We start from the raw sequence: 24,909 nt of genomic DNA on the forward strand, positions 1-24,909 counted from the left end.
CTGCATAGGGGAGTATTGAGAGAAAGAGAGAGAGAAAGAGAGCAACAAGAATCAAAGATGATTTTCAAGTTTCTGGTGTAGACAATTGGATGGTGGTTCCAGTAACTGAGACTGGGAAAACAGGAAAAGGAGAAGGTTGGGAAGGAAAATGATCAGATCAGCTTTGAAAACGTTGAGATGAAAGTGCTTGACGGGTGTCCATGTGGAGATGTCCCATAGCTCATTGAATATTTAAAACTAGAGCCAAAGAAAGAAGTCTGGACTGAGAACATAGATTTTGAAAATATCCATGTGGAATAGATTAATTAAATCAGGGAATTCTCATTAAAAGATGAGCAGAGGGCTGAGGAGGAGGCAGATAGAAAAAAACACATCAATCTTTACAACACTAGGTAGCAAAAGAAAAAGACATCTATGGAGCAGAGGGCAAGAACGGGCATCAGTTGTGTTACAATCGTGTTTGATTGTCTGGGTTTCTATTTCTATTTCTATTATTAGAAGACAATAACCACCAAAGTGTCATTAGGAAAAGTAATGAAAGAGAGTGTTTAGTTTTCTTATGTTATTACAACTTCACCCTAGTGGAGTGGCATGTACTTTTCTCACCAGACATTTAGCTGGCTGAGAGATAGGACTAGCGTATAATATTTAAGTTTCTCATTTTATGAGTGTTTTTTTTTTTTAATATATAAATTTATTTATTTATTTTTGGCTGTGTTGGGTCTTCGTTGCTGTGTGCGGGCTTTGTCTAGTTGCGGCGAGCAGGGGCTACTCTTTGTTGCAGTATGTGGGCTTCTCAATACAGTGGCTTGTCTTGTTGTGGAGCACGGGCTCTAGGCGCGCAGCCTTCAGTAGTTGCGGTGCACGGGTTCAGTAATTGTGGCTCGTGGGCTCTAGAGCACAGGCTCAGTGGTTGTGGCTCACGGGCTTAGTTACTCCGCAGCATGTGGCATCTTCCTGGATCAGGGCTCGAACCAGTGTCCCCTGCATTGGCAGGTGGATTCTTAACCACTGTGCCACCAGGGAAGCCCTATAAGTCTTTCATTATACACTTTAGGCATGATGGAAAAATGCTGGGCCATTGATAGAACAATTAACTTACTATTTACCAGTTGACATTATACACTAAAAAGCAGAGACAGTGAATTAGAATAAACTTAGAGAGGCCACCTAGTCCACCTGTGGTCTCTATGCTTGGCTTTGAGACAGTCAACACTTATTTCCTTAGATTAACTTGGGAAGCACAATGATCAAGCTTGAGAGAAATAATAAACATGTTGCATTACCAATATATTCAAAAAACCTCTTTTTGGGGTTTTACTGTTGGGCCCAAACCGACAAGTTGAAATTTGACTTGATTTCTGAAAAGTGACTGCACAAATTAAAGATGGTGAAAGCTAACCCCATTTCTGGCCATGCTAATATAACATAGAACATGGGTAATAGTTGTCTTATGCTCCTCTCTGGGAAGGATGTGGAATGCTTGAGTTGTGGGTGCCCCTTCAGCCAATGAGAAGGGAACCAGACAGAAAGGAGGCCATGTGATGAATTATTGAAGAAATGCTTAGTGACTAGCCAGAAGGGGTGGAGGTAGGCAGAAGGTTGTAATGACTTTGTAAATATGGGCTCTTTGTCCATTAAAAGAGGACTTAGAAGAATTCAGTCAAGCTTCAGAGGGCAGAGTTTCAACAAATGGAAAGAAGGTAAAGGAAGGCAGTTCACGGTAGGAAAGACCTTATGAAACTATTTTCTCTCTTCATAAATGGAATGGGCAGTCCTGTGAGGTGGGGAGCTCCCCACAGCTGGGAGTGTTTAAGCAGAGTGATGTTGCAGACGAGGGTCCTGGAGAGGGGAGAAGTTGAGTTAGATGACCCTAAAAGCCATCATCAGGCTGAGATTTACCCCTGTGGAATGATCCATTCAATTGCTTCATTTTCCCATCCTCAAAGCAATCCTGCTTATGAGAGATTTTTTTCTCCCCATATAGAGATAATTGGTTCTACAAATCTTGTAATTCTTCTAGAGGATGAAATCTTTGCTGATTTTTTCAACACATTTCTTTCTCTCCTAGTAAGCATTCTCAGACTTAAATCCAAATGTTTCATCAACAGCTGAATAATGAATCTTACTGAGCTGAGTGCCTTTTTAAAAAAATTTTATATTATTTATTTTTTATACAGCAGGTTCTTATTAGTTATCCATTTTATACATATTAGTCTATATATGTCAATCCCAATCTCCCAATTCATCCCACCACCACCACCACCCCCCGCCACTTTCCCCCCTTGGTGTCTATATGCTTGTTCTCTACATCTGTGCCTCTGTTTCTGCCCTGCAAACAGGTTCATCTGTACCATTTTTCTAGGTTCCATATATATGCATTAATATATGATATTTGTTTTTCTTTTTCTGACTTACTTCACTCTGTATGACAGTCTCTAGATTCATCCACGTCTCTACAAATGACCCAAAATTTTGTTCCTTTTTATGACTGAGTAATATTCCATTGTATATATGTATCATATCTTCTTTATCCATTCATCTGTCGATGGGCATTTAGGTTGCTTCCATGACCTGGCTATTGTAAATAGTGCTACAATGAACACTGGTGTGCATGTGTCTTTTTGAATTATGGTTTCCTCTGGGTATATGCCCAGTAGTGGGATTGCTGGGTTATAGGGTAATTCTATTTTTTAGTTTTTTAAGGAACCTCCATACTGTTCCTTATAATGGCTGTAACAGTTTACATTCCCACCAACAGTGCAAGAGGGTTCCCTTTTCTCCACACCCTCTCCAGCATTTTTTTAAAAATTAACTTCTTACCAAATCAAAACTATTTCAATTTGAGCAAATAAATATGAAGTAGAAAATCCTCTAAAATCTCCAGGAGTTCCAATTATTGATATAATGATATCCTAAATCCCCAGCCTCCTTGATCTCCTTTGCCTGTCCAGAGTTATCTTTCATCACACACTTTGCTGGTACCCAGAGCTGCAGTGATGGCCGCTCTACACTTGCAAAGCACACCTGGCATTCTCCCACCTCTACGCTTCTCCTTGACTGTGTTCTTAACTTCCATAGTTTCACCCACCAAACTCTTAACCATTTTTCAGATCTCTAGTTAAATCCTGCTCTGCTTAAGGAGTTTCTAGGTCCTCCCAATAGGAACTTATTTCTCCCTGCCTCTGTGCCCCTTGGCACTTTGCAACTCTCTTGTGTTATATGTGTGTATCTCCCCCACTGGACTGTGAAGTTGTGAATTCCTCCAGGAAAAGGACCATGGATTATTCACTCTGCTCTACTCCCTTCACCCGGTGTTTGGCAGATAGCAATTGCTGAGTTGTTAACTGGAACCAAATCTATATATGTTCTCAATCTATGCAACTAAAACAAACCTCAAACATCAAAATATTCTTAAACCCAAACCTACACTAATCCTGCTTCTTTTTTGGTTTAAGTATTTGGTTACATCTGAATGCTGGTGCCTTATAAATAGTTGCTCATCTCAGTGCACCCTTTTCCATGGATGCTACCTGTTAAAACGTGAAATTTCACAAAACTAGGAAAAAACACTATTATTCCACAAACACCTATTGGGTGGCCACTTTGTGCTAGACACTGGGCTTAGTCCTGGGGACACAGATATTAATGATACCATCTGTGTCTTCAAGGAATTCCAGTCTAATGTGAGAGACCAATATTTAAGGTGAGTGCACAAAGGGTTGTGGATGACATGATTGAAGTCTCTAGGAGGTAGTGGAGTACATTGGAGGAAGAGGCCACTCCTACCTGGAAGAGCCAGTGAAGAGGTCACACAAACCAAGCCTGGAAAGAAGACTAGTTATTTGACAATTGGCTGGGGACGAAGATGGGGAGGGAAGGGTGGATAAAGAAGCAAGAGGAAAAGACTGGGGGGTTGAGTATCAAGAGAAGCAGAGCCTTTAGGGACAGAACAGAGTAAGTAAAGGCACCATGGAATACAGTCCTATGGCACCTTGGGGGAAACTCTAAGTAACTCAGTAAGGCTGAGGAAAAAGTTGTGACCGGCAGACATAGCAGGAGATGAGGCTGCAGAGCCAGGCCTCCGAGAGCAGGGAGGCCGAGCTTAGGAGTTTGGACATCATTCTGCGGGCAATAGAAAATCATCAGAGGTTTAGGTAAAGGAGTGACATGATCAGACTTTCATCCAGGAAAATTATTTCTGCAGAAGTCTGGCCATGGATAGGGCTGTCAGTGGGCCACAGTAGAGGCAGGGAAACTAGTCAGGAGGTTATTTCAAGAGTCTAGGTGAGAGGTGATGAGAGTCTAAAGGCAAAATGATGAAGAGGATGGATAAGTAGGAGAGATTTTTCACAAAGTGAAATGCAGGACCTATCACTTTGAATGTCAGACAGAGGTGGTAACAAGAAGAGAGGGATCAGGGTAGCAGGCTTCGGTGCCTGGGTGGATGGCGGTGAAAGTGACATGGTAAAAAAGGGAAGGAGGAAAAGGCCTCGAAGAGCAGGTGTTTGGGGGTGATCCTCACTCATACTCCAGCATCTGCCACTGTCTTAACGAAAGGTTTCAGAAGTAACCTTAAGGCATTTTAGCTAATCAGCTTGTCAACTTAATTATGCACCCCACAATAATGTTATAGAAATGGCGAATGTAATGTGGGAAGTAGAATCCTGAGAAAGTCCTGGCCATTTAAGTAGCTGTGGTCTATTTAGGAAGACAGTGGTATTTCATGTTGAATGCTGCTGTCAATTTACAAATTTCTACCATTTAATTTCCATAATCATCCTGTAAGGTCAACATCACTCCCTCCTTACACATGGGTCTCAGAAGTTAAATGACTTGTCTAAGATCACTTGGCAAATCTGGGGCAGTCCTAGAGTTGACCAGGTCCTGTGGCTCCAGGCCCGGCGTGTTTTCCACATCAGCCTCCTGCCCTGAATGGCACAAATGTCACATGGTGAAAATGCTCCCACACACTACTCCCACAAAATCTCGTGATTTCACAGTCCCTCCGCACATCCCATAAAGGTAACTTCACATGCCAGGCAGGGCGTGTCTTGTCCAACACTGAGTGCAGAGCAGGGAGGGGTCACGAAGGATTGAGTCTCCTTCATAGACCGATATTTGTGAAGTGCAGGCAACACAATCACCCTCCATCGATACAGCCAAGAACAAAGGGAAGGGAAGGAGGGGGCCGCAGAATGACAAAAGTTTGGGGCTTCCAGTCTCGGGGAGATGGTCAGAATGACGTGATGTGCTGAGAGTTCACTTTAGCCCCTCTGGTTTATCACAAATACTTTGGGGACACTTTGAGACATTTTGATGCCTACGGTCAGACTTCTAAGCATAGCTACCTGTAAACATAGAAGCCCTTTCACATTAATCTCAAAGCTGCCTAGGTCACAGACCCTTCTCCCTGACAAAAGAGGACAGTAGCCTAGAATTTTCTATCAATTTTGGACACTCTTAATGCCCCCCTAAGTAATTTGTACCTTTAATCCTCACGTCCTCTGTTCTCTCTACTTTCTCCAGTTAAAGAATTTAGGCAAATCCAAAGGTATTTCTCTTCATGAAAAGGCTTTAAGCCTTTGCTCTAACTTTCTAAGTCCTGTAGAAATGAATAATGCAATACACTAAATAAATACCTTTTAATGTCATGAGCTTTGGCCTTTGCACACAGGCAAGATAACGCCCAGGCCGGGTCAGGATGGAGCCAAAGATAAATGAATCTTGCAATTTAATCTTTCTTGGTTGTTTTGCACAAAGCAAGTTGATTCAGTGGAATAAAGTTAAGAATTAATGTCCCTTGAAATAGAAAAGCAATGGAACCTCTCTTCGCCTGTGGCTGCAGATGAACTGTGACATTTTCATGAAGAGAAACTCTAGACCCCTTTGGCTGTTTCTTACCTTTCTTTTGCAGGTCTTTGGTCAGACACCATTTTATACTCTCGAAAATTCATAGTGGAGCTTGTGGCCAGAAATACCCCATGACTTGGTGAGTATGATTCTTGAATGGTGTATAGTTTGGGATGGGGGAAGAGGCAGCTGAATTTGATGTGTGGATTGGGAGAGGGAGAGGGATAGGAGCTCCTGAGGGTGACTATGGAAGAAACTATAAAGAAGGTAAGTAGGACAAACAGCATCAAGCCAGGTAGACATTTCTCCTTTTTTGCATTTTTACCACTTGGGCAAGCAACTGCTGGTGAGTTCTTTCCTCTATATTTTAGTCCATGGTTAGCAAAAGGGATTAACCTCTCGTGTCCACTGTGGTCCTTTGGTAGTAGATGCTTGGAGCACTGTGTTGAGAGAACTCTGAGGCCACACCGAAGCCAGAAGGAGTCTGAGACTTGATTGGCGATGCTTGCCATGGGTGTGGGATAGGCAGTGCATCCCATGGGCCACATAGCAATTATTTGCATAGTAAGGTGTAGCTCAAATCAAGATGACACTCGACAGTTCCTAGTTACTACTTGACCATGAGGCATATCTTTCTCCCAATCTTTTTTTCTCTTTATATGTTTTTTCCTTGTCCTTGTCCACTGTCTTTCTCTTCTCCTTTTCCCCCCTTCCTGTTCTCCTTTTCCACTCTGTAGACCTTGGACTCATCAATGGCTTCCTCGTGCCCTACCTGTGACATGTGGCATTAGAAAGATCACTCAGCCATGCTCACAACAAGGTTTTATTTTGCTCTGGGATCTGGAGAGCTGAGAAAGACACTCCACTCGATTCTTATATTTGGCTTTCTTAGGAGAACCCCGAGACTTAAAATTTTTATTTTCTTTTCCTTTCTCTGGTAGGTAGATCCTTCAGGAATCCATCCCGTATTCTAAATGATGTTATGTGTGAGTGTTTGTGTGTTTTTGTACACGTTGTGCTGGTGATATGGGTTGGGAGCTTGTGAGAAATTGTAAGTGTGCTTACAAAGAAGCAAGTTGAGTAGAGTTATGACTTGACACAACAGACTAACATCTCTCCTGCTTCTCTTCTCTCAAGCAAAACTTAGATTTTTTTTTTTTACTTTGACCTTTTCTTAAACAACCTCACCCAGGAATAAGAAAGATTTTTCTGATGAAAAAACAAGCCTTTCCTTTCCTACCAATCAGTCCTTTGAGAACCTCAACCCCAGTCTCTGCTTCCCTTAGATACTATTTTTCATCAACACACCTCTCCTCTGGGCCAAATACTACAAGCATGAGGTTATTTATTGCCCCTTGCTAAGCTGCATTTCTTAGCAATTCAGTTCCATTTCTCTTTTCTGTTCCTTATTTGTTTGGACTCTAGATTGCAAAGTACAATGGATTAGTGACCTGGTTGGAAAAATACCGGTTACCTTTCTTCTGTAAAACCGACTTGTGTTTCCATTACATTCTCTGTCAGGAGTTCCTCACTTTCGTTAAGTCCCCAGAAGGAGGTAAGCACGCGGGTGTGTGTGGGGAGAAACCTGGGCAGCTAGGTTGCACACATCCTGTGCCTGTCAGCCCTACAGTAAGGTACAAATACGGGCTGCCTTCACAGCCTTAGACGTACGGTTGGCTCAGGCTGTGTTGTGGCGAAATCATAGGCTGAAAAATCAGAACCAAGAGCAACAAGCAGGAGTCTGATGGGCTGGGCTGTTTGTCTCACTGCAGCCAGAAATGAGAGAGTTAATGATGGCCAAATTGCCTACAATATGTTCAGAATCAAAGGTAGCACCACCTTCATTGTTGTCACCTGGCCTAAGCCACCATCATTTCTCACCTGGCTATTGAAATCATCTCTGAATCAGTCTCCTCACTGCTGCTCTTGTTCGCCTGCTCCCAGCAGCCAGGGTGAGCTTTTTAAAACTTCCGTTAGTTCATGTCACTCCTCTGCTCGCTGACCCTCCCCACCACCACCACCAATGGCTCCCATCTCAGTGTGGAATCCAGCCCCTAAAATGCCTTCCCAGGTCCTGGAGACCTGGCTCCATTGCCTTTCCGACCTCATCTTCTGCTTCTCTCTTGCTCACTCCATTCCAGCCAGATTGGCCTCCCTGCAGTTCCTCAGACATAGGTACATATTCCCATTTCGAGGCTCTGCACTGGCTGTTCACTCTGCCTGGAACGCTCCTCCTCCATGTATTCACATGCACCTCCCTTCACCTCAAGTCTCTGGGCAGCTCTCACCTCCTCATTGAAGGCTACCCTGACAGCCCACTGCCCACTCATCCAACCCCTGCCCTAGCTCTCTCTACATCCTCCTTTCCTGTTTCATTTTTTCCTGTAATACTTATAACTTTCATTCTCACTAGAGAATGTATTTATTATGCTTATTGTTTATTGTCTGTCTCTTCTGCTAGAGTATAAGCTCCTTGAGGGCGGGGATTTTTGTTCTCTTTATGGATGTATCCTGAACACCTAGAATGGTACTTGGCACTTAGTAGGCATATAATAAATATTTGTAGAAAGAATGAATGAATAAGATTTCCATCTAGGGTTGATTTGACAACTTGATTCTCAGCTCAAGTAGCCAAATGAAAAAGGAACCCAGGGAACGTTAAGATTCGGGAGATCCCACTGAGTAAAATGTTGTAACAGATCGCCCATTACACTCACCTACCTCCTTCAATATATTGATATGTATTGGGAACATTGCTGTCAGGGGGGGACCATAGAAGGCAAGGGGCCTTCGTTGGAGGGTAACATTGATCTGTGGATTGTACACATACTTCTATGTCCATCCCATGTCACGTGATGAATGTCACTACAGGGTCTGGTGCCTACCTTCAAAAGCACCGCATAATCAGGGCCCAACTCATCTCACCGGTCACCATTTTTCCTCACTCACACTGAGCTAATGGGGGTCTGGCCATGTGCAAGGCTGAGAGAGGGACCGGGGGAAGAGCTCATTCTCAGTTTCTCACCATGGACTTTTCCTGATAGCCAAGATGATGAGATGGAAAAAGGCAGACCAGTGGCTACTCCAGAAATGCCTTGGCGGGGTCAGAGGGATGTGGCGCTTCTGTACCTACCTCAAGGGCAGTGCAGGTGGGTTCTTGGGGTTGTTCCTTGGGCCTTTGCAAGTTTTTAACAGCTTCCAGGATCCTCCGGAGCACTGCTAACAGTTCTGTATGTCTGTGGTGAATATAAAAAATATATTATAATGCAGTTTGGGTAAAAGTCTTAAATCTGGGGTCCATCGTGCAGGTTATGGCAAAAGCAATCAGAGTCCCTTCCATTCATTCATTCATTTAACAATGTTTACTGAGCACCACTGTACGGCAGCCACTGTGCTTGCGGGTGGGGATAGAAAGGTGAACAAGAGCCATAAAGTCCCTGCTTCCCAAAGCTGCCATGACAGTGGGGAGACAGACAAGGAACAAGTCCATAAGTAAATCCCTGTAGCAAAAGGTTGGGGTGTCCTGCTTTCTGTTCTATTGGGTCCAGTAGTTGGTGAGTCTAGGAGGCTGGCAGTGAGCACTGGCTGACATTCCAGTTCAGCATCATTAAATTTCATGGAGGAACAAATCCTAGTTTAAAGGTGAAATTCTGGATCTCCAGGGATCAGGCAGGGAAGAACTAGACCGACTGTCTTACAGTTTGTCACTCAGACTTCAGCCTGGCAAAGTTGTGAAGCAGGAAATGTAGTCTTTGGCACCTTTTGGCTCCAGTGTCCTCCTGCAGGCTGCTCTGGGCCATGATCTAGGAAATGTTCTTTTACCCCTGATCTTTATTTTTTGGACAAAACCTAAATGTCTAATGATTTATTCCCAGAGTCTCGTGGTTTTCCCTAAACTGACAGTTTTTCTAACAACCAAAAAAAACTCATGAAAGACTCCTATCCGTTAAGTCCCTTTTTTCCGTGCCTCCCATCAGCTCCTGCATTAGGACGTTTCTGGAGATGATGCCTTAAGCCAAAGGAGTGGCTGAAGGTGATGTTGGAGGCACTAGAGCAAGCTGGTGGGTGGGGGTCGGGGGATCAGAAGTCACATGCAGATGCAGCCTCTGAGGGGCAAGACTGGGGTGCAGCTCGGTGCCTATCCTATCCTGTCCGACCTGTAGGTGAAGAGCTGGTGGATTTCTGGATTCTTGCTGAGAAGATTCTGAGCATAAATGAGATGGACCTGGAAATGAGAGACCACTACCTGTCCCTCCTCTTCATGCTGAAGGCCACCCATCTGCAGGAAAGCTCATGGGTGGTGACTCTCTGCTATATGAACATCGGTAAGAATTATAAAGCATATCTGAAGTGAAATCCCTGGGAGATATAAGAAAAAATGAATCCAGTGTCTGATAGTCCTCAGTCTCTTGCCTTGCAGACTGCTTCCCTCTCCATCAGTGATATCAGTGGGAACCCCAACCCTAAACAGGGAAGGGCTTGAGAGAGACCAGCTGTCTGAAGCTGGTATGTGCCTGTTCCTGAGATAGTACTTGTCAGTGAAGAATGGCTGGCAAGAATGAAGGGGAACTGGGACAGGGTAATAGAATAGCTCCTGCAATTCTAAGCCTGCATGGCATGTTTTGTTTTGTTTTTTGTTGTTGTTTTGTTTTATTTTTCTTTTTTTTTTTTTTTTTTTTTTTTTTTAAACTGCTTGCTTTAGCTCTTTTTTTTTTTTTTTAAATTAATTTATTTATTTATGGCTGTGTTGGGTCTTCGTTTCTGTGCGAGGGCTTTCTCCAGCTGTGGCAAGTGGGGGCCACTCTTCATCGCGGTGCGCGGGCCTCTCACTATCGCGGCCTCTCTTGTTGCGGAGCACAGGCTCCAGACGCGCAGGCTCAGCAATTGTGGCTCACGGGCCTAGTTGCTCCGCGGCATGTGGGATCTTCCCAGACCAGGGCTCGAACCCGTGTCGCCTGCATTAGCAGGCAGATTCTCAACCACTGCGCCACCAGGGAAGCCCCTGTTTTATTTTTCAATTGGGATTCTTGAGAACAAACTACAGTCCACAGGCCAAATGCAGTACATGTGGCCTATGAGCTAAGAGTGTTTTTGTATTTTTAAAGGCTTAAAGAAGAAGAAGACTGTGCAACAGAGACTATATATGGCTTACAAAGCATAAAATACTTACTACTGGCTCTTTACAGAAAAAAGTTTGCCAACCCCTTCTCTAGAACATCAGATTCATTCCAATGTATTTATTTATTAACTGAGAAGGCGTTCCTAACCCAAATACAAATGTGTTCCAGAAGATTCACTGTTTGGGCTTAGTCACACTCCTCTTTATTCATATAGATAACTGAGAATTGATGACACTAAAATCAGGGCTAGTTGGGATTTTTTCAATTTGTCCAGTCCAAACTCTTTCCTTCAGTCAGATCTAATTTTGAGAAATCCCATTCAGAGGTACATGTTTCCTGTTCTCGAACATGTTTTCGTGTACCTCTTGCTTTTCTTTACAATAACTTTCAGTAGTCTAAAAAGTAACTTGAGGAATCCCACAAAATGGTTATTTCTCTGGGGAAGAAGGAAGGTAATCAGAGTAAGGGGTCACTGTGTGCTGAACAAACCCTAAAAACATGTTCACTATATATCTGACCTTTCTACACCCCAGGATTGCGTGAGGAATGAATGAAAGGCTATACACAAAAACATTTGGAAAAATTCAAAAACCTCACCATCCCACATCATTTTCATCCTGTATCTTTCTTTCCAGAGGCCCTTCTGAACCTTTCTATCTGGCATCCCAACCAGTCAACCACCAGGAGGGAAATCCTGAGCCACATGCAAAAAGTGGCTCTGTTCAAACTCCAGAGCTATTGGCTCCCTAACTTTTACACCCACGCTAAGACGATCATGACCAAGCAGGAATCGTGCCAGGCTCTGATGCAGGAATACGAGACTCGCCTGTACAGTATCTGCTATACCCACGTAGGAGGGCTCCCTCTGAGTATGAGCATCAAGAAGGGCCACCACCCCCAGAAGCGGTACTCGAGCAGGAGGGCCAAGAGGAAGATGTGGCACTTGATAGACCATGGCTCTTGGTCTCTGGAAATGAATACCAATCCAGATACCAACACTTTGCTCCCCCAGGAGCTGTTTCCTCAAGGCAAGTTGGTTATACAAATGCCTTCCCTTAAAGAGACCTCTTCAAAGGAGAGAATCATTGGTTCCCAGGAAAAGGATATTCTTTGTGCCAAGAAGTCCAACGTGCAGAACAAAGCCAAGAGCCACCTCCACATGGAGGGCCTTATTGAGACATCATTCTCTACCCACCTGAGGACTGTCACCCCCATCATCAATTACTCCCCCCACATGATAATCAAGAAGTCCGTGAAGCAAAACCTCTCCTTGGGGTACACCCACTGGGCCTTGTGTGCTGATGCCTGTGCAGGGACTCCCTTCTGGGACCACCTGAAGAAGCAAAATTTGAAAGTGGAGGTCCAACTCCTGGACCTCTGGCAGGACCTGCACCATTTCCTCAGTGTCCTGATGAGTAACAGGAAGACTGGGAAAGCCATTTTCGTCACATTCTGGGAAACTGGATCTGTAAGCTCTACCTGAATGAGCAGATTGGTCTACGCCTACCACTAAAATCCCAAACCATCAAAGGCCTGAAGGAGCTGCTGCCATCTGGGGATGTGAACCTCTGGATTCCCAGATCCCAGAAGGAGATCTGCAATGTAGGCCATGCCTCACAGAAATGGGTTGGTATCTGGAAGATTAGGTCAAGACTCACCAAAAATCCTATCTGGTTATCTATCCTGACTAACTTAATGATATAAGTACCCACACAACCCTTTCCATATTGAAGAGTTGGTTGATCACTTAGGAACAAGTTATATAAATTCCCAAGAAGCAGCCAAAACTCCAAAGTAGGATGGAGGCGGAGGAGTGGTCTTCAATTCCCCCTTATACTGAGTCTCCCAAAACTGTGAACCTCGGACTGTTCTATTGAGGGAAATTTTAAGAACTCTTTTCTAAACCTCATGTACTGAAATACAGGGTCTCCCTTTCCTAGACTAGCCATCATGGAAATGGCCAAGTGGGAGGGTTTATTCTTATCCCCAAACATTAGATAAAAGCACGGGACTATCCTGGAGACTCACAGGAAGTAATAGTTTGATGATTGTAAGTCAAGATCTTGGCAGAAAACAAATGGTGGAGCCAAATTGGGTAACAGATGAGAGCTTAATAAAAAGGCACTACTTACAAAGGAGGGTAGGGAAACCACAGTGGATACCCCGTGCAATACCCCAGGGCCAGTAAGGGTGGGCCACCTTCATCACTCTTAGGCCTGAAGAGTGGAAGAGAGGGAGCAGTTACCAGAACCAGGAGATAAAGAGCTTTGTAGAGTGGAGCACTTGGCAGGAGCTGTGATTGTCAGTAGAGGGACGTCTGGAAGGATCAGGGGGAATAGGTATTCCAAGCTCACTCTCGACATTTTGTTTCCCTTTTCCTACCAGCTCCGGATATATCCAATGAGAGATCAAGGGAGTGTGTTGATGTGTCCATACAGGTTAATTTCCCCAGGCACAAGCAGGGTGAAGAAGGGTAGAGAGTGGATCTGGAGGGCAATGGCTATAAACAAAAAGCTATTTGGTGCATTATAACATATTTACCTGATAAGCACACTCATTACCTCCTTTGGGCTTCTTAGCACCTCCAAGCAGCAGACAGGGTAGTATTATTGACACTACTGTACAAATGAGGAAAATGAGACTTAGAGAGGGTGTGTGGATTAGCCCAAAGGCATGCAGCAGGCTAGAGGAGGAATCAGGGTTAGAATCCAGGAGTCCTTGGCTCTAAATCCAGCGCAATTTCTAATGCACCTTAATTATCCAGGGTTGCACATCTGGGCAGTGTAGGGATGAGATTAGTCCAGTGTGTCCACAGCCAAAGCTGTTTGCACAGTTCTTGAGTAGTAGAAGCTCCAGAGCAGTCCTCCCTCCCCTCTCCTCCCCTCCCCACCCTTTGTAGAGGCATTTGGGGCTAAAGGCTTAGATAGACTGTGCTTTCTGGATCAGCAAATCCACACAGCAAAGCTCTCTCTCTAGGCCTTTGGTCTTCAGCAAAGATATTGAAGGTATTTGTGTTATCGATAATGCTGGACTATCACAGTTTCTAAGATTAAAAATCTTGATATCGTCTATGACTCTCCTCTTTGTCTCACACTCACGGCTAGTCTACCAGTGAATCCAGTTGGTTCAACCTTAAAAATATATCCAGAGTCTGGTATTCTTCCCCTCACCTGTTACAACCACTCTCATCCAAGCCCTGTCCAAACTCGCCTGGATCACTACAGTGGCCTCCTACCTGATGCCTCTGGGTCTGCTTTTGGCCCTCAGCAGGTTCATTTCCAGTGTGGCCACAGTGATTCTGCCAGAACATAAACTGTGTAATTTAACTGAAAGTAAGTAAAAGAAAGTCAGTGAGGACCTTGAAAAGAGATGGCTGTCTCCAGTAAAAGCCAAAGCCTTTGCTAAAACTAACAAGGTCTACACTATCTGTCCTCTGCCTCTCCTCTCTGGCTTCATCTTCCTCTGCCTCTGTGCTCATCACATTGGCTAAGCCAGACACACCCCTAGCTCGGTTGTGCTGCTCCTGCTGTATGTAACGTGCAGATGCCTGCACGGCTGAGTCCCCCACTCCCTCAGGTCTTTACTCAAGTCATCTCAGTGAGGCCTTCCCTGCCCACTTTATATAAAACTTCAACCCTATCTCCATTTTACTTTTCTCCTGAGCACTTATCACGATCTGGATCAATGCATCCATCCTTCCATACGTACATACATAGATACACACACTTTGTGTGCATGCATGTATAATACATGTATAATCCTTACAATGCACATGTGTGCATTTGTGTATACAATGTACATCTATCACATACACATATAATATACTTGTACTATATTTCAAATAAATACACTATATATATGTTATGTATGTTATATATATTGTGTTATATATATGTATATATAAATACATATATATTTAACTTAATTTGCTTATTTTCCTTCTCCTTATGAGGGCAGAAGTTTTTGTCTGATTCGTCACTACTGTCTCCACAGCATCTAGAAAACTACTGGCAGTGTAGTGTTTAGTTCTCAATAGGGCTGATAGACAGTCAAATGTCAACAGACATTTGTTGAATCAATTAGTCCTAGTTGGAGATGACCCTTCTTTGGGCTTTGCCACAATCTTTTCTGGTCTGAGACACCTGTTTCGGTGAGAACTCTGATTTTCATCCACCTGTTCAACCATCCTCCAATTATACAATCAGCTTTTGTTGAATGCTGATAGCATGCCAGCTAATATGTCTACATCCTGACTTCTGACTCACTGATGTGGAAACAGAGTCCACATGGAATAGAGGAAATTCCTCTAGAATTTGTCCTAATTTTAGAGAATTGGGACAAAATCATATTTTGTTATTATATTTGTGAATTCAATAAGTTTATACTTATGTTGAGGATACTATACTGTAAAAGGTAAATAAGTAGAGAGAAAAGGGTTTGAACCTGGAAGACAGAGCATCAGCCTTAAAGTCTGCTCTTGCTTCTAACCAAAGAGGGGAAGATTGAGAGATGGTGCTGAAGATGTCTGGGGTATGCAGTTTCATAGACACTAGCAGGAGACCAAGTAGGATGAGAAGAAAGTAAACTAAAATGTCCTTAATTAAATAAAATCTAATGGAAAATAGATTCATAGTTACCAGAGGCTGGGGGAAAGGAAAATGGGGAGTTGTTTCTTAATTAGTACAGAGTTTCCATTTGGGGTGATAAAAAGTTTTGGAAATAGACGGTGGTGATTGTTGCATAATGACGCATGTAATTAACACCATTGAATTGTACACTTAAAAATGGTTAAAATGGCAAATTCATGCTATATATATTTTACAACAATAAAAAGTTTCCTTTTGAAAGAAAGTAAAAGATACAAAGGATATTGAGTTTTAGTGAGGAGAGCAGACAACAGTGAATTTGAATTCTAGCTTCTCCACTTTCAAATCCTTTGATCTTAGGCAGAAGGCTGCCAGGCCCCTTTGATCCTTGTCTCCTCATCAGTACAATGGAGATCATAATGGCTCCCTCAAAGAAAGACACTGTGTGTATGGTGTCTGGCAAGTGGTAGTACACAAATGTTCACCTCTTATGACCCTTAATCAGAACCATAGAACCTTAGAATAGGACGAAGCCCTCGAGGTTACCTCAGCCTCCTCTCTCATTGTACAGATGATAGAGCAGGGTCTAAGGTCCCACTGCTGTTTCCTGACAAGTGTGGAGCCAGTGTCCAGATTCCCCCAGTCTACTGCAGAGTCAGCAAACTTCAGTCTGGGAGCCAAATCCAGCTTACCTCCTGTATTTGAATAACCAGTGAGCTAAGAGTGGTTTTACATTTTTTAAATGGTAGAAAAATATCAAAAGAAGAATGCATCATGCCACATGGGTATTATATGAAATTCAAATTTCAGTGTCCATAAATAAAGTTTTATTGCAACACAGCTATGCCTGTTTGTTTACATGTCATCATGTGCTCTAACTACACAGTTGAATCATTGCAACAGAGACCGTTTGGTCTGTGGCCCACACAGACTAAAATATTTACTATCTAGCTCTTTACACACTGTTCTGAGGAGAGGCCAAGAAGGTTTACCAAGTGATGGACAAACACAATTCTGAAGGAAACTCTAATACATTCTAACAAAAAAGAATTGGAGAAAAATAAAATATAGGGACTTCCCTGGTGGCACAGTGGTTAAGAATCTGCCTGCCAATGCAGGGGACATGGGTTTGATCCCTGGTCCAGGAAGATCTCACCTACCATGGACCAACTAAGCCTGTGTGCCACAACTACTGAGCCTGAGGTCTAGAGCCCACGGGCGACGACTACTGAGACTGTGTGCCACAACTACTGAAGCCTGCGTGCCTTAGAGCCCATGCTCCACAACAAGAGAAGCCACTGCAATGAGAAGCCTGTGCACCACAACGAAGAGTAGCCCCCGCTCGCCACAACTAGGGAAAGCCCACACCCAGCAATGAAGACCCAATGCAGCCATAAATAAATAAATAAATAAATAAATAAATTTATTAAGAAAAAGAGAAAAAAGAAAAATAGGTCAAATTTTAAAAAGCAATCATGGGATTTTAGATACTGTTTTATTTATTATTTATTCCTATCATTTTGCTTCATGTCTGATTATTTCTTCTAATGGAAAATGCTCTATTAAGCATTGTTTCTTAAGAAATCAATTTGATCGTTTATTCACTAGTTATTAGATAGAATCATAAATCTTTTATTTCCTTCCTTCAACTGACTTCGGGTTCTGTTTGTTCTTCTTTTTCTAGTTTCTTTATGTACAAAATTATATTGTTTATTTGAGTTGTTTCTTGAGGTGGGCCTATATTGCTATAAACTACCCTCTTTGTACCACTTTCGCTACAACCTATAGATTTTGGTATGTCATATTTTCATTTTCACTTGTCTTCAGGTTTTTAAAATTTCTCCTTTGATTTCTTCATTGACTCAATAGTTGTTCAGTAGCCTGTTGTTTAGCCTCCACACATTTGTGATTTTTCCAACTTTCTTCTTGTAGTTGATTTCTAGTTTTATACTGTTGTGTTGGAAAAGATACTTGATATAATTTCAATCTTCTTAAATTCATGGAGACTTGTTTTGTGTTTCAACATATGGTCTATGATTGAGAATGTTCCATGTGCCCTTGAGAAGAATGTGTACTCTACTCATTTGAATGGAATATTCTGTACAAATCTATCAAATCCATCTGGTTCAATGTTTCATTTAAGGCCATTATTTCCTAGTTGAGTTTCTGTCTGGGTGATCTATGTACTGATGTAAGTGGGGTATTAAAGTCCCCTACTATTACTGTCTTGCTGTCAATTTCTCCCTTTGGGTCTATTAATGATCGCTTTATATATCTTAATGCTTCTATTTTAGGTGCATATATAATCATTGTTATGTCCTCTTGATGAATTGTCCCCTTTATCATTATACAGTGTCCATGTTTGTCTCTTGTTACCCCTTTTGGCTTGAAGTCTATTTTGTCTGATATGAGTACAACTACATCTGCTTTCTTTTGGCTGCCATTTGCTTGGAGTATCATCTTCCATCCCTTCACTTTGAGCCTGTGTTTGTCTTTAGGGCTGAGATGAGTCTCCTGGAAGCAGCATATAGTTGGGTCTTGTTTTTTAATCTGTTCAGCCACTGGGTCTTTTGACTAATGAATTCAATCCATTTACATTTAGGGTGATTATTGATAAATAAAGACTTAGTACTGTCTTTTATCTTTTTTTTGCTTGTTGCTCTGTATCTCCATTGTTTCTTTATCTGTGTTTTTCTGTCTGCCCTTTTAGTTTGGTGGTTTTCTATGATGTTTTTCTCAGTTTTCTCTCTCTTTTTTTTTTGTTTCATGTCTCTGCTCTAAACTAATATTTTGTGGTTAACATGAGGTTTGTATAAAACGTCTCATAGATGATATAGTCTTTTTTCTGCTGATAGCATCCTATCTTTACTTGCTTATAAGGGTTCTGTCCTTTTCCTCTTCCCTTTTTACGTTTTTGTTGTCTCAAATAATCCCTTTTTATGTTGAGTTTATTACCAAACTGAAGTAGCTATAGTTATTTTTACTGATCTTTCCCTTTGACCTTTATGCTATAATTGTGTTTAACAACATATTATGATACAGAGTTGTAATTTTCTGATTCTGTCTATTTATCACCTCACTCAAAGTTTTTTGTACTTTTACCTTTTCATTTCAGGTAGAAGAGCTCCTTTCAACATTTCTTGTAAGGCAGCTCTCGTGGTGATGAAATCAGTGTTTGTTTGTCTGGGAAATCCCTTATTTTCCTTTATATCTGAAGGATAACTCTGCTGTAAAGAGTATTTTTGGCTGGCAGCTTCTAAGCTTTCAATATTTTGAATATGTCATTACACTTTCTCCTGGCCTGTAGAGTTTCTACTGAGAAATCTGCTGGTCACATGATGGGGGTTCCTCTGTAGGTTACCATCCATTTTTCCCCTGGCTGCCTTTAAAATTCTTTGTCATTGAGGTTGTTTTCTGTTTTGGGGGGTTTTTTAAACATTTTTATTGGAGTATAATTGCTTTACAATGGTGTGTTAGTTTCTGCTTTATTACACAGTAAATCAGCTATGCATATACATATATCCACATATTTCTTCCCTCTAGTGTGTCTTGGAGAAAGTCTTTTTGTGTTGAGGTAATTAGGTGTTCTCTTAACTTCATGGACTTGTATATCCAGCTCTTTTCCCAGGTTTGTATTATTTCTTTAAATAAACTCTCTGCTCCCTTCTCCCTCTTTTCTCCTTCTGGGATACCCATTATCCTTATGCTGCCCTTTCTAATGTATCAGATAATTCTTGTAGACTTTCTTCTTCCTCTTCTCCTTCTCCTTCCTCCTCTTCTTTTTCTTCCCCTTCTTCTTTTTCTTCTCCTTCTTCTTCTTCTGCTTCTTCCCCTTCTTTTTCTTCTTCTAGATCTTAGTTCTCCCTTTCTCCCTGTATCATTTCTAGATTTCTGTCTTCGACCTTGTTAATTCTCTTTTCCATATGGTTGGCTCTATTTCCAGTGCCTCCTAATGTATTCTTCACCTCATTTATTGAGTTCTTCAGGTCCTGAATTTTTGATTGGTTCTTTTTTAAAGTTTCAACCTCTTTGGTAAAGTATTCCTTCTCTTTATTAATTTTATTCCCGAACTCACTGAACTGCTCTTCTAAGTCTTGTTGTAGCTCACTGAGTTTCTCCATGACAGCTATTTTGAATTCTCTATCAGTTAAATGGCAATATTTCATGACTTTAAGTTTGGTTTCTGGAGAATTGTCGTTTTCTTTTTGTGATACCGCGTCATTGTGTTTTTCATCGTGCTTGATGAGTTGTTCCTCTGCCAGTGCATTTGAAGTACCAAGCATCTTTCTTCTTTAGGTAAAGCTTTTTAACTTGATTCTAACCATTCAAAAAGTTAGTAATTAGAGGCTTTTCTTTTGTTTTTTTTGTTTGATTTGTTTTTTTTGTTTTTTTTTTTATAAATTTATTTATTTATTTTTGGCTGCGTTGGGTGTTCATTGCTGAGCGGGGGCTATTCATTGCGGTGGCTTCTCATTGCGGAGCACAGGCTCTAGGCGTGTGGGCTGGGTAGTTGCGGCACACGGGCTTAGTTGCTCCGTGGCATGTGGGATCTTCCCAGACCAGGGCTCGAACCCGTGTCCCCTGCACTGGCAGACGGACTCCCAGCCACTGCGCCACCAGGGAAGCCCTCTTTTGTTTTTTAGTAGGTGGTGCTATAGCACAAGTTTTTGTCTTCTTTTACCTGAGCAGCCTCTGGCTGTATTTGAGAATTGGCACTTTTCATCCTCCACCACCTCTGCTAGAGTTGTCACTGGTGCCCTCACGGTTGCTGCTTGTGACTCTGAGGTTGCTGATGCCTTGCTGCTGCCAGTGCCATTGCTGTCACGGGCATCACCACCTGAGGCACTGGGATGTTGGGCGCCTCCACTGTGTCTGGAAGAACCTGGATCATGGGCTTAGCGACTGGGAAGGAGGGGAGAAAATGGGGTAAGAGCTGGGGGTGAAGGTGCCTCTGCCAGTCCACTGATCTTTAGATGTACAGATAGATGTGTGGAACCCCTCAGCATCCTGATGTGTTGGGCAGAGGAATATTTATTTAATTATGGATGTTTTACTGGTTGTAAATTGAAGGAGAGAGGCAAAGAGAGCATCTCATGATGCCATGATGTTGTCATCACCATTCATAAATCTTTGAAAACAGAATAGACATTAATAGAATAGTCATTTCACAAGTCTATTTTTCATATTTAATATAGATATTTAGAGCTTATCCATTAGTCAATAACACTATATTACATTATGTATTGCTATTATTCAATCACTGAGTTGAATTCTTTCAGGAATATACTTCACTCTGGTTCCCCTAGGAGTCTAGGAGATCTGAGAAAGTTACGGATTCATACTCTTAAACTCACTTCTGGCAGCATGACTTGGGCAGTTTGTGGAGACAATTTGACATACCTTTAAAATTATTATTGGCAGTGCTTCCCTGGTGGCGCAGTGGTTGAGAATCTGCCTGCCAATGCAGGGGACACGGGTTCGAGCCCTGGTCTGGGAAAATCCCACATGCCGCGGAGCAACTGGGCCCGTGAGCCACAATTACTGAGCCTGCGCGTCTGGAGCCTGTACTCCACAACAAGAGAGGCCACGATAGTGAGAGGCCCGCGCACCGCGATGAAGAGAGGGCCCCGCTTGCCACAACTAGAGAAAGCCCTCGCAGAGAAACGAAGACCCAACACAGCCATAAATTAAAAAAAAAAAATTATTGGCAGCTTATTGCCTGCAAAATAATGTCCAGACTATTTACCGAAGCATTCAAGTCCCTTATATATGGTCCCAACCAACCTCCCCTGCCTCATCCCTTGCCACTGCCCCATCCCTGAGCTCTTTGCAGGAATGCTACGCCTCAGCCATGCTGGAGTACTCATCATACTCATACATACATCCCTTCTCTGTGTCTTTTCTTAAATTCTTCCCACTGCCTGGAATGCCCTTTACTCCACGTCCACATGGTGAGCGCCTACTTATCCTGCAAAGCATAAATTCTGGTTTAAATCTCCTTGCCTTTATGAATTTTTCCTGGATTTCCTGAACTCAAAACATAGATAATTTTTCCTCCACTATGTTCCCAAAGAACTTTGTTCTCACCTCTATCATAGCATAAGTCATACCGCTGTTCATCCTGCTAGAAGGTGAGCTCCTTGAGAACCAGTCTTGTAGCATATTGATCTGTATATTTCCAGTCATGTGCACAGTGCCAGGCACATGGGAGGCACTCAGGAAATATTTGTCAGATAAATAAATGAATAGGGCTTCCCTCGTGGTGCAGTGGTTAAGAATCTCCCTGCCAATGCAGGAGACATGGGTCCGAGCACAGGTCGGGGAAGATCCCACATGCCGCGGAGAAACTAAGCCCGTGCGCCACAACTACTGAAGCCCGCATGCCTAGAACCTGTGCTCCGCAACAAGAGAAGCCACTGCAATGAGAAGCCCATGCACCGCAACAAAGAATAACCCCCGCTCGCTGCAACTAGAGAAAAGCCCACGCGCAGCAACGAAGACCCAATGCAGCCAAAAATAAAATAAATAAAGAATAAATAAATTAGAAACAAAAAAGAATCCGCCTGCCAAGGCATGGGACACAGGTTTGAGCCCTGGTCCAGGAAGATTAAAAAAAAAAAAAGAAGAAGAAGAATAAAAGTGAGTACAGATAAACTTGGCTAAGCACTGACTTGTAGGAGAATTTTTTTGGTTGTTTGCTTGTTTGTTTTAAACAAATGAAATATTCATATGGGTAAGTTCTTCAAGTGGGAGATATTAAGAGTAGACATACCAAAAGGAGATGCATGGTTTCCAGGATTATTTTAAAAATCAAATGAGATAGTACTTTGCAAAGGAACAGAGAAGTATGCAGATGTCAAATAATTGTCCTTCAGTAAGTGATTTGTGATCTCTCTTCTTAAGTAAATATTGATTACTGTTCTCTGAGATTCAGAGAGAGGCTGAGGTGGGAGTTGTCATACTCACAGAGGCAAGGGAACCTCCTGGTTGGTCATGGCTAATGTTGGTTGTTCCATTATGTCTCCAAATTAGAGAATCCAGAATCTGCAGCCTACTCTTCTCCCACATGAATACTAGCAGGAGAGATACAGCAAGCATCTCCTCAAAACGCTTATGTTGTGTTTAGATTTCAGATGCTTAGCCGCTGGTATGCTGAATTACTGGATGAAGAGGACTACTGGTTTCTCATTTTTACAGTAGGAGGGACTTTGAGTTGGGGAGGAATCATGAGGTTGAGGAAAGAAAAGGGAGTAACTGCTCTTTTAGGAGTGCTGTAAGTTAAAGTAAAATAAATTTTGTTTTTTCCTTTTGACAACTGGGGGTTGACATGGTCCCTGATATTCTAAAGGTAATCCTCTCAAGGAAAAAGATTCAAGCGCATAAGCTGAATTTGAAGAAGCCACATTCATATAGAATTTCTCCCTCATAGAAAATGAGTTTGATTTGAAGAGGGATGGGTGTGTGTGTGTGCATGTGTGCATGTGTATGCGTGTGTGTGTGTGTGTGTGTGTGTAAAGGAACAATAGTTCTTAACAAATTGAAAATAATCAGACTCCATGTGAGAGGGAGGCACAGAAGGACTGGTGTAAAAATCTTGCCTCTGGTCTAGTTCCTGTAGCAAATGCTGTCTGCCTCCATCCCCTTCTCTTAGACTCAGAGCAGGCTCACCAGAACCAGGTGGCATCAAAGAGAATCTATAAGCAAAGAAGCGACCATTCTTCCTTATAAGAGATTTGAGGAATCTCTGGAGTTAAGCCAGGGTTTGGCTAACATGGAAGAAATGGAATCTATGCAGTGGCAAAAGATAGCTACTGAGGATTTGAAGAAAGGCAGGTCTCTCTGGCTAGAAAGGAAGTCTCCAGTGTCTCTGGCAAGTAAGGTCAGTCATCATAATTTTTTATCTTACACATAAGCCACTGGGAAATATTAGTAGTTAACATTTAGTGAGTATTTACTATGTGTCGGCACTGTGCAATGCAAAGATGACCTCATTTGATCTTCAAAATAATGTATGAGGTAAGTACAGAGTAACTGAGGCACAGAGAGGATAAAGCACATTCCCAAGGTCACACAGGAAGTGGCAGAGCCAGGATCTGAATCCGGTCTGACTGACTGCCGAGGCCCCCACTGGATCTGAAGGGAGCCAGAGCTCTCAAGTTTGGCCAGACTCCTGCCCACCAAGCAAAACCACAGTTACACTGACTACTTCATTTCATGCATCTGAAAAGCACGTTCCACCTCAGCACATCTCCCCCAGAATCAGGTCCAAAACATTTCCTTGAATATATTTTTAATATATTTTAACGAATATATTTTTCCTTTATATATTTCAACTTCCTCCCAACATAACACACCAGTCACCCAGGCAGTGGAAAGAAGTGGTTAGGAGCACAGGCTCTCCTGTCCCAGAGATCTGGGTTACATCCTAGCTCTACTAGCAGCTGTGTGAACCTGAGCAATGTATCTAACCTCTCTTGAAGCCCCAGTTCTCTCATCTGTAAGATGGGAATAATAGGCTTGTTGTGAAGATGACCTAAGATCATCTATGAAAGTCATTAGCACAACATTTGGCAACAGTAAGAGTAGCCATTATTATTCAGATTGAACAAACAGCTTTAATTATCAATGCTGAGGCAGTCAGAGTACTGCAATATTTCTCAAACTTCAATGCACAATAAATACATTTGACTTCATGATCCAGAGAACATATACCTGTGTATAGATGTGAGCGTATATATAAAAAAAAAATTTCACAAAGCAATACCTGCCCTTATTACATAAGATGATACACTCTCATACTCTCTATTTTATTCCATTTTATTTTGTAAAAGCTGGTGATGACTCTATTTTTTGGCATACAATTGAGTCATGACCTTCACTTTGAAAAATATGGATACATATTAGTAAGCAAAAGCTTTGAATATTCATTTCCACCACTTCCTTGCTCTGTGAGCTTACTTGGCAAGTCACTTTATCTCCCTGAGCCTCCTTTCCTCATCTATAGAATGGGGATGATGGCACCATTGAAAGCATTGAAGGTAATCCATTTGCACAGCAAGCAGGTCCTCAATAAGTAGTATTTGTTAGATTACACTAAAAAATGTAACCCTCAACTCTTAAAACTTTGATGTGCACTCTGTATACAAAACAGGATGCTTCGGATGCTTGTTCCTCAGAGCACGTTTGGGCATGAGTTATTTAAATCTAGCATGAACAGGCCCTCTGTTTTACCTCAGGATTTCACCTTTTCTCTAAATCCCAAACATTCCAAATCCTCTCCTAGGGATCAAGAGTACAGTGAAAGAATGGATGGCGGGTAAATTTGACCACATACATACTGGGCAAGGGAC

General features: G+C 42.3%; 1 protein-coding gene across 1 annotated transcript; it reads left to right on the forward strand.

Moving 5' to 3' along the window:
• The first annotated feature begins 901 nt into the window (after positions 1-901).
• On the forward strand, positions 902-23,849 carry LOC309606345 (regulator of G-protein signaling protein-like). Its single transcript, XM_082343327.1, is given in 10 exon segments — positions 902-2,070; positions 5,918-5,956; positions 5,960-5,992; positions 7,279-7,408; positions 8,898-9,002; positions 10,017-10,178; positions 11,609-12,409; positions 12,412-12,575; positions 22,693-22,827; positions 23,211-23,849. Coding segments are annotated over 10 exon segments (2,163 nt in total). The 5' UTR covers positions 902-1,737; the 3' UTR covers positions 23,472-23,849.
• Positions 23,850-24,909: the final 1,060 nt, after the last annotated feature.

This window comes from Balaenoptera borealis (genome assembly GCF_965194805.1).
Source record: "Balaenoptera borealis genome assembly, chromosome: 1".
Classification (NCBI taxonomy): domain Eukaryota; kingdom Metazoa; phylum Chordata; class Mammalia; order Artiodactyla; family Balaenopteridae; genus Balaenoptera; species Balaenoptera borealis.